At 31.2% G+C, this 17,630-nt stretch overlaps 1 protein-coding gene across 3 annotated transcripts; it reads left to right on the top strand.

Moving 5' to 3' along the window:
* The first annotated feature begins 439 nt into the window (after positions 1–439).
* LOC124361208 (flightin) lies at positions 440–17,630 on the top strand. Of its 3 annotated transcripts, none has more exons than XM_046815251.1 (4): positions 440–598; positions 3,339–3,433; positions 11,733–12,046; positions 17,224–17,630. In XM_046815251.1, exons 2-4 carry the CDS (start codon positions 3,341–3,343, stop codon positions 17,255–17,257), a joined length of 441 nt encoding a protein of 146 aa, XP_046671207.1. In that variant the 5' UTR covers positions 440–598; positions 3,339–3,340; the 3' UTR covers positions 17,258–17,630. The 3 variants fall into 3 exon arrangements, with proteins under 3 accessions (XP_046671207.1, XP_046671212.1, XP_046671217.1); XM_046815256.1 differs by having other exon boundaries at positions 11,733–12,074; XM_046815261.1 differs by lacking the exons at positions 440–598; positions 3,339–3,433 and adding an exon at positions 8,986–9,078.

Below are 17,630 nucleotides of genomic sequence, written 5' to 3'. Positions count from 1 at the left end.
ATTGGTGTTATAATCGTAGTTTATGTCCACAGGATTTTTTGGTATGGTACTGTTATAGATTACAAATTTTAAATACCTTAATGTATATGCATTTAATTTTCCAAAATTGAAAATTTAATGTTGTTAATTTAATAATTGGACATGCTATGCATTTTTTTAAAGACAATTGTTATGAAGTTCTAACAACTTTCCATTACAAAGTATATTTAGAAAACGCAAACAAAGGGAAACTATTCAGGCGCCAGCTAATTAAATGAAGTAGAAGCGATTGAAACACTTCATCAACGTCGACATAGGAAGAGAAGGCAGTTGTTTTGTTCCAATTGTTTTTTAAAAATAGGAATCAGAGTGAGAAGTGTGTTAAATAGTGACCTTCAAGGATCGGTCCAAGCTGTCAGTCATGAGCCAAGCTCTAATTAGCCCAAGCCTGCATTTCTATCACCATTCGTAGCCGTTGGAGGGGACTGACGTTGATAGTGCAAGGTCTTGATTCAGAGAGATAGGACACAGCCTTGGCATAGAGTGTTTAAACTAGTTGGTGTGAGAACACCCCGTCAGTTCCCTGTCCTCACAACACAGTGCTTCGCACTTCGTACAGGTGAGTCTACTGTCATTTCAATCTACTAAATCATAACCATTTGGCATTTCAATTATTAACTAAATATTTAAACAAAATATTTATTACCGAAATATTTTTTTAATACACATTAAGAAAGATTAAATTTAATAAAACTAGATTCAATGCTATGATTAAATTTGTTCTATTATTTTCTAATTAAAGTATTTGAATATATGGTTTTCATTTCTAAACTGAACACTGAAACATGTTTATAAGTTTTAAAAATATGCTTCTTCCCTCACTTTAATATATGGTTATTCATAACAAAATCAATATAAAATTAATTTATTTTTGGGTTTTTGTTCATTTTTGAATATTTGATCATGTTGTTAGTTTGATTGTGTCTCTTTAGCAGCTAAAATATTGAACGAAAAAACTTGAAAAAGGTCTCATTTTATTAAAATTCACTTATCACATGATTGATGACTTTTTAATTTTCTGGAAGAAAACATCTTAAGAACTTGGATATAGCTTGTATGTGTTTTGATATTCTACAAATGTTCCTACGTCTACTGATACATATTTTACTTATAACGAAGAAATCTCCACTCTTTAAAAATATTAAATTATTGATTTTAGAAGATAAAAATGGAATCAGTAAAATTATTTTACAAAAACGAATATAAATATAAACAAATAATTGCTTATCAACAAGTTTACATGCTTTTAAGCCATACATTTTAAAATATTTTATCCAATAGTACATAAATGCGGTTCACCAATTATTATCTTGCTAACTACACTTGGGAAAATAAATCATCAAAGAGATAGTTAGGTTTAACTAACTTAAAATAGTATTTGTTATTGGTTAGTAATATAAAGCTGTATATTCCTTATTATTCTTTGGTATGGATAGAAAATACATTACTAAAATACAATCAAATCATATACATAACTAAACCTGATACATTTTTTCTAACTTCTTATTTGCATTTTATGTCTTTTAAGCCACTAATAATAATCTGTATTGTATGATATCATGAAATTAGAAGTAAAAATTAAATATGTCTATTTTTTAGGCATATGTATGGTTGCTTTCGCCCTCTTTTCCACTGAACCTCAAGATAATATGCAAGTAATATAAAGATTACTTACAACATTTACTTCCAAATTTTGAACATTACGAAACAAGTGGAAAAGACATTTTAAATTAAGTGGTAGGTACTGAATCAACATTAATACAAAACACAATACATTATATAATTAAATATATTCAGTTAATAAAATTTTTAATCAAATCAAGTTGTAACAATGTAAACTTATTCAACAATTTATACCGTCCTCCCACAGGCACCACCAACCACCACCCCAAACATAGCCCTATTATATTGGTCATTATCAACAAGGTATAAAAGCAAAATTTTTTATTGGCCCTAAAGAATTTGTTTTTATACACTGATGTGATTTTAAAATAAAATATGAAATTTGGTTTCAGTATGAAATATCAAAATATTTACTTGTTTTAAGAAGGGAGGTTGAGATTAACAGAGAGTAAAAAGAATACATTCTACTTTCACACTGTTTTCATTCTGCTTTGTATTTACATTTTTGAAACTACTTTACTTAGCTGAATCAACCACAGTGGCTCAGATGGTCTGGTGCACCACTTCAATAAATTCTTGTTTCTAATACACTGCACTTTGGCTCAGCCTCTTTGAGCGAGGATTATAGTACTCATATTAGCAAATAAGGAGTGCAGCACACACACACATACACCACAAGTGCAGGGGATTAGGTGCTGCCACATTTACATCCTGTTAGTTGCCTAGTACACTTTCCCAATCAAACCCAGATTTTTGTTATTTGTAATTTGTATTTGTAAAGCGATTAGTACATAGAGACTGTAAACTCATAACAAGAAAATGAGACCAACCAACATATAATACACTGATATTGGTACAGAGTATTGCTTATTCATGTGTCTAGGGTGTTACTGAGTAACCCGGGACAGTAAACAGCAGGTGCCAGGGAGGCCCAAACTATCTGCGCTCATGAGTGTGTGTGAGACGACTTCCTGGCCCTTCAGCTACACTCCCTATTTTGCTAATGCTATACATTATACTTACCTAAGACTTTAACATTTATTGTTGTCCAAAACAAATAAAAGAAAAAAAACTTCAGAAGATTCAAAATACTTTTAAAAGATCACTTCACACAGAGGACATATTATTCTGTTAGGGAGTATCTGCAGAGACTTAAGGTGTTTTCAAGGTATACAAGCAAAAGTAAATAGCACAAGGTTGTTTATAAAATGTTTTTCTTCTCTTACAAATGTTTAATTACTGGAGGAAAACTAAATATTAACTACTCATATGCTCACAATTTGTAGACTGAATTGAGAATAAGTAGTTTTATCTTTTCCACTGAATCAAATTCATTCTTTCTGACAGTTTTCAGGAATAATATTAAGTGCCTATGGTTGGAAAGTAAACAAAGATTTTGTTATTACGAAATTTGGCAAACTTACATGTATCAATCTGGTTCTTAGACTTTAGCAAATAATTTTACTGAAGAGATATATACAACACTATATTTTATATTTGAGACATTATTCATAACTGATCAGTTTAGGTCAAGATTATCAATTAACATAAACAGCCTTTCACAAATAAATACACTATTAAAATAATAAACAAGTTATTATTATATAAAGTTAAAAGTTTCAGTAATGTAGTATCAGTATTTATTATTATAGCAAGTAATTAAGATTATGTTCCAGAAATGGCAGACGCCGCACCTGTTGAAGTAGCTGAAGCGCCTGCACCTGCACCTGCACCGGCCCCAGCTGAACTCCCACCACCTCCTCCCCCTAAGGTACTGTTTGGTTGTATCAACTCAATTTATACTTTCCTTAGATTGGCACTAAGAAGAATTAATTGTAAACAAAATATTTTTTATAAGTTGCACATATCTCTATGATCAGACGTTTTGTGATATAAATAATTCTTGTAACAATAAATAATCAACATATTGCCCATAATGAAAAAATTGTGGTTTGTGGTTCAAAAAAGGATCTGTATAAGTGAAGTGCTATGAATTCAATATTAAGGTTAGTCAAACAGGACTGAAGAATGTGGTAGAATTATCAGTTCAGTATTTAATATATTTGGGATGAATTTTAGATGATAGTAAGTAATTGCTGTCATAACCCAGTTTTGATCATGTATTCTGGTATTTTGTTCTGTTTCACTATGCCTTTCCTTTGGAAATATTTACATTAACAGCTAAGGAAGTGGTCACTTCAAACATCTTTATTGATACAGTTGGAACTTTACAGCTTTTTTTTGTAAAAGTCTTTAAATTAAAAATACAGGGTGAGTGGCTCTTGGTGTAACAAAATTTTTTGGGTTATAATGCAATGTAAATGTGATACAATGGCGGTTATAAAAAAGTCTAACTCCAAAAATTAGGTCTGAAATGAATTATTTTCAGTTTTTCTAAAAAACCCTTGTTTTTGTCAGTAAATCTGATATTTCTCAGCAATGTATAGATATATGTGAGCAAACTACATCATTTTTAGATTTTCCGTTAAATTTTCAATTTGAAAAAGTTATCGGTTCAAACGGTAAGAAAAGAAAATTAAGCTTCAAAATCGATTCAAATGGCAAAGTTGCTAAGTTTTAGAAAAACTGAAATATCATTGAACCCCATCTTTTTACCACACACCCTGTACACAAGAATGTGTCAAGTGATATTAAAAACACTGAGTAGTCATAGGACGGTATAGTAAACATAATTTTTGGGCATTAGTAAATATATTTAATAATGGAACTTTAATCAATTATCAATAAGGTAAATGAAAATGAGAATACCTCATGAACACAAAACATTAAAAGTAAAATCATTGCAGTTCATTCTCAAAATGGCGACCTTTCTTTTCTCACATAAGCTCTTGCTCGCTTTCTCCCTCATTGCTCCTATGGTCATTTTAAAAGACAGTTTTTCCCGAAGCCTTTGAGCAGCCAGACCAATTCTGCCTCGTAATTCTTCTTCTGAGTTTACTGGGGTGGAATAAACTTCCTGCTTAAAAAAACCCTACACAAAAAAGTCTATAGGTGTAAGGTCGGGAGATTGGGCAGGCCATGCGACAGTTTCCCCCACGTCCAATCCACTCGGGATAGTTTATCAGTCAGCCATTGACATACTGTTGCATTAAAATGTGGAGGGGCTCCATCCTGCTGGAATATAAGCTCGTCTCTTTCAACATTGTTCAAACCATCTAGAAGGTTAGGTAGGTCGTGTTGCAAAAAAATCTAAGTAGTTTGTTCCATTTACACTTCCATCAAATATGTGAGGGCCAATCAATTGGTCGCCTAAGACTCCACACCAAACATTAATACTAAAGCGCGTTTTGAAAGGATTGTTTCCTTGTCCGGTGTGGGTTTTTGTTGATCACAGTGGTGCATATTATGACAATTGAAAATTCCTGCTCTTGTAAAACAATGACTCATCAGTCCAAAGGATTTTTCAAAAAAGATGACGCTGCTCTATGTCTCTGTTTAGCAACCAACGACAGATTTGTACTCTAGGAGCATAATCAGTTACTTTCAGACCTTGAACAGGCGTAAAATGGTATGGATGGAACTTATTCTTATGCAAAATGTCCAAAAACCTTCCATTGTGATACACCTACGGCTCTAGCAAGTTGTCTACTACTAAACTTCTGGATCATTCCGAACTGAATTTAGAACTACATCATCTAATTCTACATCATGAACAATGTGTCCTACTTCGTTAGGGTCTTTTGTGAACTGTACCTCCTCCACAAGACGTTTGATGGAGTCTTGAGAACACAGAATGACTGGGAAGTCAGCGATCAGAGTAGCGAGCTTGATACTCTCTTTGGGCAGCAAGCGCATTTCCATCACAAAACCCGTAAATAAAGTGCATATCAGCGTATTCTCGAGTAGTGAACTCCATGGCAGCCTACACTTGACTAAATTGAGCAGAAAAATAGTTTATTGGAGGTAGAAGTAATTCATGTGGGCACTGGTCTTACAAAAACAAGATAAGGAATGAATGTACAATACTGGTGAAAGTGATAAGATAAGGAATTAAAAACATTGATAAATGATGTGACCATTAATCCATAACTAACATCCACAAATTATTTTAAACTGCTTTACTTTTTTGTAATCTTCAATTCCTTGCTTTATGAGGCAGTTTTATAAAACATAAAAATTAAGTACAGTTGTTATTAAACTGTTTTAATCTTTTTGTAGCTTGCATGTTTTTTTAATATTCAAACCGATAAAAGTACGTAACCGAATACTTAACTATGGTCATATGGCATACCATTTTAAAGCCTATTAAAAGGCAAAGTTTTTAATATCACTTGACACATTCTTGTGTACAGGGTGTGGTAAAAGATGGGGTTTCAATGATATTTTTAAGTTTTTCTGAAACTTAGCAACTTTGCCATTTGAATCGATTTGAAGCTTAATTTTCTTTTTCTTACCGTTTGAACCGATAACTTTTTCAAATTGAAAATTTAACGGAAAATCTAAAAATGGTGTAGTTTGCTCACATATGTCTATATGTTGCTGAGAAATATCAGATTTATGTACAAAAACACAGGTTGTTTTAGAAAAACTGAAAATAATTCATTTCAGACCTAATTTTTGGAGTTAGACTTTTTTATAACCGCCATTGTATCACATTTACATTGCATTATAACCCAAAAAATTTTGTCACACCAAGAGCCACTCACTCTGTATGTATTATAATAATAATATTAATAATGATATAAGCAATTGTACAATATACATTTGTTTTAGCTTGAAAGGTAATATCAACCTGCTGACCTCAGGTCGTTTGTTCCTCAAGTGCCTCCTGAAGGCCTTAAAAAGCTCTCCCAATTAAGAAACTTTTAAAATTGTTTGCATTTTTTTAATTAAGAGGAAAGGATTTGAAAAGCTTAGGTCCAAAGAAGAAAACTGAATGTCGAGACAAGGAAAACGGAATCGATCAACCAAGAGACTTTTATTGTGTCTAGTGTTGTGTGTTTAAAAAGGTGACTGATAAGATAGATTTATTTAAAAAATATGAACTAATGTCAGATAAATGAGAAGACTTGCCAGGGTGAGAGTACCACTTGATTGGAAGAACTCCACAGCCTACGGTTGGAGGCTGTAGAGATATCTACCAGACAACCCTTAATGCTCTCTTTTGGATGTAGATAATCCTATTGAATGAGCGAGCACTGCAGAAACCTCAGATTACTATACAGTAGCTAACTTTTGATTTGAATAAGCAATTATAGTTCAGGTTGAGGAGAGTTTTTCAGGAAACAATTTAAAACTATTGAATGTCCGTAGAGAAATGAAATCTTTGGAAAACATCATACAAGAAAATGTTAAAACAGTTAATTTCTGGAGTTGAATGAAAGCTTGCTTATCATCAAAATGACTTAATCATCAAGTTCCAAAAAAGCCATGGTTTATAAAAAAAAATCAAGATAGTGATAGAGGTAACTCTTTGTAAACACCATACAAGGAGGATAAAGGTTATGTAGATTCAACTGAGTATCCTCAAACATTACAAGAAAACAAAGAAAACTTAATGTTTTAAAAGCATAAACTCAGTAGTTATCATGTTTTTAAAGGAAATATAATTTTTAGTTTATAATGGTTTAAGTTTAACTCATAGTGAAACTTGCACCTTTTACAGTTAGATTTACTCAAATTAGTTATTACTTGACAATTATAACAGAAGAAAAGTTATTTGGTAATATGAGATTACGAAAATTTAGCTTTCTTGTAGCTGAAAAGCACAAAAATCACATATGCTACAAATAGCACAGTAGTTGCATCCAAAGCATGTAACTGACACTCAATCACTTAAATTGACTGAACGAATGACTAAACTGTACAAAGCAAATGCTGTATGCTGGTGATAACTAGTTGATACATTTTGCATTAACACAGTTCCAATTTTTTTTCTTAGTGAACTGAAGACTGCTTAAGAACACTTTTATAACAATTAAGTCCATTAGTGAAAGTTGTGGTCAATACAAATAAGTGTCAAACCAAATAAAATTAGGAAGGAACTGGATTCTGATTGGAATGAAATCCATAATCTAAAATCTATTAAACATTATTAGATATCAAATTGTTCTAATAAGCCTAGACCTAGAGGTAAATAGAAAAAGAATTCTAGAAGAAACATGATTGATTTGAAATTTGTGATAAAGGTTACCATATCAGCAAGGAAATCATTAATGATTTTTGGAATTAACAAACCCAAAGTACAAGAAAAAAGTAAGTTTCAATTCTTTCTTTATTTTTATAACAATGTGTGTCACAATTATGTTTTAAAAAGAGAATTTACACAGTAATTCAAAGTCAGTCTACTATCCAAGAATCACAGAGACAGGTTTTTTTCTCAGCAGCCACTTATACATGTACCAATTATTTGGGAAAAGCAATAATTGCCTCTGAAGAGGTGTATAACCAAATTTACTTACAATTTTCTAATAACGGCTAAGATATGAAATAAGCCACTAATATTTAATTTTAAACCCTTCCTACTGCCCGCCAACTCAAGATTAGCTGATTTGCTATTTTTATTTCTACCACAGAATAAACCATCAGAGTCTTACAGCCAAAAAGTATGATTTGCGCGTATCCAATAATCTTAAGTATACCAAGCAGATATTTAAATCTTCAACAAACTAATAACTTGACAAGAGCAACATACAAAGTACTTGTGAAGTTAGTACCAGCTGGGACTTCACAAGAAGGCTAAATACTACCTGTAATTCATACTATTGTATCAAAAGGAATTTTTTGTTCAGTGCAAATAACATTTATATTAGTAAAAATATCAGCTCCCTGAATACCTACATTGTTTTTTTTTTTTTAACAAGTTTAGAAGTATTTACAAGCATACCAATTTTTTGCAACTGTGTGAACATTTTATAGTACTGTTCAACAACTTAAAATAAGTTGCTTTGCTTTTGTTATTAATGGTTTTATTAATTTTTTTATTTACGAAACTAATATTTATTTTTAAATAGAAGAAATGACAAATTGATTTAGCAGCCAGTGCGTACTGCTTGGAGTCATTGGCACTTGCTCACTAATTGAGAAGTCCTTTGCAAACCAAGTCATGATGTCACTTACTATTACAAAAAAAGACTTGAATTATTAATTACAAAATAAAATGTACTTGAATGTAATAGCTGCTAAACATTACATCTTGTTTGTCAAATGCTAAATCTAATAGAGAGCAAGAAAGTTTTGAGGTTCCAGTTCAACAAAAGTAGGAGGAGAATTAATTGACAACTTTTCAAAGCTGTCAAAGATGATTCATGTAAAAAGATGAAGTAACCAGTATGGAAATACTTGGCAAAGTATTGTGGGAGCAGGTGTTAAAGATATGGCGGGAGTCAGTTGCCTCCGACAGCAGATCGACGGACCATGGCCCAAGCGTATGTCAGGGACTACAATGAGGTTGTTGTAAGTAATTTGTACCTCCCTATTAATTAAAAATAATTATTTCTTTCAGACAAAAAAAATATTATTCTAATCCTATTCGCTAGTTCACACATAATTTCTAATGTAATAGAAGCATACTTTTTAAAGCAAAAATGAGTGAAAAAATTACAGATTTAGATAGAATTTTGTCTAATTTTGAGCAACATTAAAAAAACTTTTAAGTAAACTCTATAAATGTTCCCCTAAAGTAGAATGAAAAATCTTAAGTGTGTGTGTTTTGTGTGTGTGTGTGGATGTGTTCTATATACCTTCTTACTTTACAACATGATTTACCTAATCATAATTTTTCCTCTCCTCAACTTATTTTGTTGCCAACTCTATAATTGCTCAATTTGTTGATCATGCAAAGTTTGATCTGACACATACTGGTGGCAAGTGGAAAATAAGCTTCAAAAAGACTAATAAATACTAAGTTATACTTACTATTTGTTTCAAATAATACTGTAATATTGTAATAGTTAGGTAATAAAAAATGGGGTTTCTAGCATATCAAGAGTTTTGTACAAGATCTTTATAAAAATTATTTAATCTTCCACTATATCACTTGGTTACTAGTAAAAGAACTTTTTTTTAATGGTTCAAAAGTTTGGTACAAGTTTTGTTTGGTGCAATGAGTCAGCTTTAGCCGTGCATTGATGTGTTTTTGTAATATTCTTATAAATCAAGCGTTGTTGTAAAACTTACTAAAAATACTTCTTGGGTAAAAAATTATTAGTTGCAATATAGAATAACTTTATGGTTAAAATGAGTTAATAGTTTCTCCAATAGTCAACATAATAAAATACAAGTCTCGATACTACTGTACTACAGTTCAAATTGAAGAAGTAACATTCCTCATCACACATTTCTACATCCCCTACAAGGGAAAGAAACATCACTCGTACAAAGTTGCTCACACATATCGAGCTGAGCACACCAAGGGCTATTTCAGCACAAAATTCAGGTCAGTCCTGTTTTGAATTCGTCCAGGCAAACGCTTGATTTTTACACAGAACACTACCGTACAATTTCTTACTAAACTACAGGCTTCACATTAGTTTTTATTTGGCTGATTCTTTAGTTGATCACCTTCACCAACTGAAGTACTGATTGATTACTTCACTTGGTTTCAGAGTTAATCATACTCCCCATTTATAAATTAACCATAAACAGTTCTTGTTCTTTTCATTTATATGCAAATGGGATTATGAAATCCCACAGTTGTGAAGGCTATAAGTTTACATGAACATTGGGAAGTAATGCTGGTATTTGTCTTCTGGTAATTCATAAGGTGGTTTTTTGTGATTTACAAAGATGCCTTAGTTTTATTACTTCCTAGTAAGTCCTTTATGTACGTGCAATGCTTTACTTGAATTATGTTAATGATTATAGAACAGAATGCATTATTGTTAGATTATTAATTGGGAATCTTCTTTCTAATAAATTTGTATAAATAAAGTATTTATACTTTTGTTTGTATTAATAGGGCTAAAAGCCAAGGATTGTTACTAGTATACAGTACTTTGATTTATCTTTGATAGGATACCTGCCGAGTGGTATGAGGTACCATCTTACATTCTTTATCTTCTGACTATCACTTTTGCAATATTCTACATTTATAAATAAAAAGAGATGCTTTTGTTAACATGCTTTTATATCATCTGTTAATAATTCAATTTTAGGTGTACTAACTAGAAATGTTTCGTTATAGACCTAAACATTTGAGCTATTCACAAATGTTGAAAATGTAGAAATTTAAATACGAAAATTTGATGAATTTTTTGCATTATTAAAAAATGTAGTTTAAATGTACAATACAAAGTAGATACAAAAGAAGCAATTTAAAAAGAGAAAAATAAAGATCCATAAAAAAACAAGTTAGGAGTATGTCACACCAAGTGTCATGTAACATGCTTTGCTAAAGTTTCGTGCATAATTTAAACTCCTTAGTTCATTTCATTCTTCAGATATCCTGCACACAGACCGGCTTTACTAATGTTCAATTGCATTCCATGGAGGGAAAAGTGTAAATTTCCACCATTGATGATATTTTTAATAAAATATAGCTGAAGTTCCGGCCCAAAAAAAGAGAGATTGAGATTGAAAGGGTTCAATTGTATTACTAGTTAATTTTGAAGTTAAATATTGAAAGTTTGTAGCATGAGGGTGGATAGGCAGTCATGTCTTATTTTAAGGGAGTTAATTCTATGTTAATAATATTTAAAACTGATTATGCTAAATGTTTTAGCAGGAAAATCCTATAAAACATTACATACTAGGTCTTTAATGAATACTTGTAGGAACATGCTGTAAAATATGTACTCTTCTAACCAACTAACTGGATACTTCTTTCCCTCCAAAGGTATTAGAATTAAGAACTGGAACAACTTACTTTTGATGGTACAATCGGGTAGTTAATTTCACTACATATTCTCATTAAGTTTATTTCCTAAGTTTGGTTGGCATAATAAGCAATCAAACCTGTAACAAGAACAAAGAAATTTCTTATGGTATCTTCCTAATTAGAATATACAAGAAAATCACACAACCCATAATATAAATTTTATAGAATGATGACACCCTCTGTATTTTTCTGTGATTTTGTGGATTCTGTATTTTTCCAAAACTTTGTACAGGAGCCTAGAAGGAAGCTAGTGTTCAGACACTGGATTCGGCCTACATTCCTCAACTACCATTACATTTACGACTACAGACACAACTACTACGATGACGTCATTGACTTCCTGGACCGCAGACAGCACGGGTTGAGCAGGGACGTGCCACGGGCACAGACCTGGGCAGAGCGAGCGCTGCGTACCTATACCATCAAGCCCAGCCCATCCGAGTATGCCTATTACATCCCCTACAAGGAGGAGAAACACCACTCGTACAAAGTTGCTCACACATACCGAGCTGAGCACACCAAGGACTACTTCAGCAGAAAGTTCAAGTCAGTCCTGTTTTGAATTCCTTCCAAGGTAAACACTTCATTTGGTACAGTATTTTTTAATTTATGCTCATGAAAAGCATGAACATTCTATTGTTTGAATTGTATGTCCTGTAAATTTCATGATGTTGTTATTCAGTTTTTAGTAGACTCAAGTGTGTCTTTCTCAGCTATCAACATATGACTTGTTGCTTGATAATTTTGTATATTTCCCCACAATACATGTATTGCTATATTTTTTTGAATATGATTATTTTCTGTTTCATAGCTTGATATTTTTTGTTTGAAAACATTTAATGAGGACATTGTAGTCTCCAAAGTTAAAACTATTGTGTTTATACACTTTAAATATCTTTACAGCTAAAGAGTTGTCTGTTCCAGAATTTTTGTTTTTGGACTAGTCTGTTGTTTACACAGAAACATTTGTTATAGAAGCAAGGACACTGTAAATAGATTAAATTTACTATGCCATGGTAAGTAAGTATATGGAACATATACCAATGTGTAGTCACTCAGAGTAGTCATTTGAAGATTTGAGGGGGTAATGTTTGAAGGGCTGAGAACTGAAAACGTTGTAGTCAATAACAGTTTTGGGCCCATGTTAAAATTTCTCTCATCACCAGGATATTAATTTATTGTACTTTCTTTGCGGTTTAGAATATAAAAGGTCTAGAAAGTTACTTCAATTCATTCTAAATACCAATAATTTCATAAAAAGTCTTATCCTATCGTGTTTTTCAGATATAGTTAAAAAATGCTGGTTGCATTGATACAAAAAAAATTGTAATTTTTTTTATTTCTTATTTACTTTAGTTGGGATACTGGTGGTTGCACAGTAAAGGGCATCAGACTTCGGCCTAAGTGTGGGTTCATGTACTGCAAAGATCAGTGTTCTTTTTTCAGCACTGTTCACAATGAACTGTTTCAGCTCTCCTCCACGCTTTGGTTATAAGTACCCCCTGCAAAGTTATGGTTTTTATATGTGGGCAAAGTAAGGTCAAAAGAAGATCAGCTTTCCCTTCCTTGCAAAATTTATTTCAATCCTGTAATCAGTTATTTAAAGTACAATCAGTTATTGAATAGGAAGTAATAAGGTTTTCAAGGTTATTAATACGAATCCTCAGTTAATTGTAAAGCAATTGATGTCATAATGCCGACCAAGAAGGTTCTAGAGCTTTAGACACGGGATGGCTGGCAAACACTAGGGGATGCTTGCCAAACATTTTGACTGACACTTTTGTTGTTCCAAGACGTTGACAAATTGAGTGGTGAAAGAATTTTAAGCCTTGAATTCAAACTTCTGAAGTCAATCATTGAGTTGTTTGTAGCAAGAGGCATTCAAATATAAAGTTTAGCAACCTTTATTAAATTTGTATTATCATCAACTGCATTAGGAATACTAATATTTTATGTATTTCTTACACATATGAAGACTGAAATATATAATATTCCTATGTGTATATGGATATAAAATAAAAGTTTATAAAAATCAAGTTCATGTGTTGGTAGCTGTTAAAAATATAGACATAGACTATTTTTAAATCTTACAAAGCCCAAAATATCTATACCATTTGGTAGAATATTATATACTGTTTTCCCTATATCCTTGTACATAAAAAAGAATGTATATATGTCATTAAAAAATGCTGTACATATACTGTGTGATTTAAACTAAGAGGTGATTTTATCAAAACAGGATTCTTATTAGAGTTTTCACTAGAATTTTTAATCTGCTTTACACAATTTTATTTTCAATTGTTAGCGATAAAATTTCACACAATCAGTAAATTATTAAAGAAGTACACATCTATTGAACAATATTGTAATTACTAAAATAACTGTTTGTTTTTTTATTTTTCAAAATTACCCTATTTCCTAAATAAAAAACCTAAAATTAGTATTATTTCATAAAATTTAACTAATCATATATTTTTATAATAAACAATATTATTTGTTGAAATTAATTTTGAAAATTAAACTTATATAATAATAAATTATTTGCTAGATTTTAATGTCAGATTTATCAGTTTCATATTTTATAAAGGGATTAATATTGTATTTAACAAAGTGACAATGGTATAGTGCAAGACCTCTATAGTAGACTTATTTCAACTATCAGTGACTGACGTAGCAAAGCAAAAACAGTCTTGGAAGACTCTGAGTTGTTTTTGGCTTGAGGCTTGCCCTGTGTATAGCCTGAGTCAATGTGAACCGTACCAATTGTTAAAGTTAAAAAATAACACGAGCCTATTCAGTCCAAACCTCTAAAGTTTAGTTTATAAATAATAATCTATTGTGATAATATAAAATAAAATTAAATTACTGAATCCTAATTTTAATGTATATATTATATATACATTAAAATTTGGATTATATATATATATATATATATATATATAAACACATATAAACTTATATAAATCAATAAGAATTTTTAAATGTGTACTGAAATATGTAAATATTCTTTGAAAACATCTTGGATTCTACTTTGAAAAATGTTACTTCGATCAGGAGATAGGGAAATAATAAATATGCTGAATTCTGTGGTAAGATCACCTCACTTTAGTGATTTCAGGTATTTCCCTGTATGAAGTCCTTTGCCTGTGTACTGTACAGTAAGGAGACATTTGGTTTTGTCCTTGAAAACTTTTAGGTAATGTATTGTGCAAGAATTTTGTGTTATTTTTGCCTTATATGGGTTTGAGTTGATTCTGACAATTCATAGACTACACGTGGACTTTAAGAGCTGACTATATGAACTGACACTCATCATTTTTTCTTACTTGAGCAATGATGAATCTTGAACTGCTACTTCCATATTTATTTATTGTTTCCAGATACTTGATAAATGTCTTGTTTTAAAGATATAATTCATTTACATTCAACTGCTTTTAGATTTGCAAGTGTTATTTAACAAAAAGTCTCAAATTTATAGTCAATTGAATGCTCAGTTATAATAAATATTCACACTAAAAAAAACTCCAAATGCAGCTAGATAAGTACAATTAATTTATTAAAAGCATAATTTTCCAAAAACTACAATCTAAACAGAGAGATGTTTTGACATTCTTACTGAACAAACTCTATTGTTTTGTTTCAGTTGATTCATAACACACTCTTCTCACAATTTCTCCATCTTAATTTACTATCAAATTATCCAATTTTCTTTACATATTCTTTTTTAGTTATCCTTCAACACCCATTTTAGGTCATACGATTTCCTATTAAGTCATTTAGCTGTCAAACTTGAAGGCCTAATAGCCTTTAGTAGTTGTAACAAATATATCTAAAAATGCTCAAAAACATTTATAAAAACAAAACCACTTATAGTTACTCATCTCTGAGTATGTATTTTATTGATAAATACTTATAAATTACTACTAGTAACTATTGTTATTATTGTTGGCCTAGAATTTGACAATCTTTTACATCTTACATCTTTTATACTAAGTAGCATTTACTATCTCTATGTAAACTTTAATAATCATAAAAGATCCAGTAATTAAATAATGGTACAAATAACTAACATATATAGCTCTAGTTATGAAATAAATTATCTCTATCCACATAATATTACTTTGTTAAATTATAAGATAACATTACTACTATATTATCTGCAAATGTATAACAAAAATTGTAAGGGGTTTACTGAGTGAGAATGTGCCTCTAAAACTGCCTGTTAGCAGTTTTATGCCAAATGGGTATCAAAGGTTTGAATAGTCATGGATAGTAGACTTCTATGACAAGGGTTTACTGAGTGAGAATGTGCCTCTAAAACTGCCTGTTAGCAGTTTTATGCCAAATGGGTATCAAAGGTTTGGATAGTCATGGATAGTAGACTTCTATGACAAGGGTTTACTGAGTGAGAATGTGCCTCTAAAACTGCCTGTTAGCAGTTTTATGCCAAATGGGTATCAAAGGTTTGGATAGTCATGGATAGTAGACTTCTATGACAAGGGTTTACTGAGTGAGAATGTGCCTCTAAAACTGCCTGTTAGCAGTTTTATGCCAAATGGGTATCAAAGGTTTGAATAGTCATGGATAGTAGACTTCTATGACAAGGGTTTACTGAGTGAGAATGTGCCTCTAAAACTGCCTGTTAGCAGTTTTATGCCAAATGGGTATCAAAGGTTTGGATAGTCATGGATAGTAGACTTCTATGACAAGGGTTTACTGAGTGAGAATGTGCCTCTAAAACTGCCTGTTAGCAGTTTTATGCCAAATGGGTATCAAAGGTTTGAATAGTCATGGATAGTAGACTTCTATGACAATGGGGTTGAAAAGATAATTCAAGTCTTAACACTTTGAATGAGGTGGATGCACATTACACCTGCTCTAAAGTCAGTAAATGCCTCGTGTCGTATTGAAGGTGTTAATGTTGTGTCTCTGAAGACTACATAGAACTGTAGCTTAATAATTTGGCATAGAAATATAATAAATTAGTTCCTCCTGAAGTAATTTCCAAATGTAAATTCTTTTCTGAATGGTCATCATGTGTTTTCAAAGACTCTAAAAAATATAATGTCATCTAGTCTGTCAGAAACCAACAATAATAATAATGATATGACTGTTTTATAGGACAAATATATACCACTATCTAGAAGTATTCTGTCAAAAACAATTGAAAGACATAATGTCATCTTTAGTTCTCAATGAGTGAATTTGTTTTGAGGATTTATAAAGAAGAATTCATACTTTTCTAATGACATGTTCAATCCTGCCAATACATTTACACGCACATGTACAAATGTTCAAATATGTGTACAAATTTAAAAATGTTTAGAGTTTTGTATGAAAATCCCGAATAAATGTAATGTGTATATTTTACCTTATTTTGCTTGGAAATTCAATAAAAATATTAAAGGATAGTTTTTTAATAATAAATTAACAACTTGTACTAACATGTGAGCTTTTTACCTGCACACAATATATAAATGTGTCATTGAAGATTATCAATTCACATGACTGATATCAGCAAGCAGATTTTAATTTATCAAAACAGAACTACCAATGCACTTATAAAAATGCCTATAAAAGTTTTAAAAGTGAAAGCAGTCAATAAATACATCAAAACTTGACGTATGTGAGATGTTCCCCATTTTATATTATTTTTGTGTATGGAGATTATTACATTTAACAAATTATTATTACAGAGACTAATAGATTTTTTTTCCCACTAGGGCTATCGAGAAATCTTTAACAACAGTAATATAGCCAGCAAGCTCAACACTGCTCCATTCCTACGACCTGGAGGTATCAGCAGAACTGACCAACGGAGGGAATCTTAACAGTAGATTAGATCAACATTTATGTTGGAGAATTGCTTGGTGTTTGGTTTTTGATTTCTTAAGGCTTTTATATTATATACTAAATGTTATTTGAGCCAATATTTATAATTACCACAGCTCATTTACTTCAATCCCATATTCAAATGGAACTGATTGTGTAACATGGTTGATTTGTTTTTGCCTGTTCTATGGTAGGAAATTAGCCTTGATCTTTTAAACGTTCAAAAGATGTACTTGCTGTCTGTGGAAGAACACCATTACTCTAATTAACATAAATTAATAAACAGCTTGAATAACAA

This window comes from Homalodisca vitripennis, chromosome 1 (genome assembly GCF_021130785.1).
Source record: "Homalodisca vitripennis isolate AUS2020 chromosome 1, UT_GWSS_2.1, whole genome shotgun sequence".
In the NCBI taxonomy this organism is placed as follows: domain Eukaryota; kingdom Metazoa; phylum Arthropoda; class Insecta; order Hemiptera; family Cicadellidae; genus Homalodisca; species Homalodisca vitripennis.
This window is presented reverse-complemented; position numbering and strand designations above follow the sequence as displayed.

Excerpts from the sequence above, each read along its gene's own strand:
- LOC124361208 (XM_046815251.1), top strand. The coding sequence starts at position 3,341 with ATGGCAGACGCCGCACCTGTTGAAGTAGCTGAAGCGCCTGCACCTGCA. Across the intron at positions 3,434-11,732 it reads CACCACCTCCTCCCCCTAAG|GAGCCTAGAAGGAAGCTAGT; the intron begins GTACTGTTTGGT and ends AACTTTGTACAG. Across the intron at positions 12,047-17,223 it reads TACTTCAGCAGAAAGTTCAA|GGCTATCGAGAAATCTTTAA; the intron begins GTCAGTCCTGTT and ends TTTTCCCACTAG.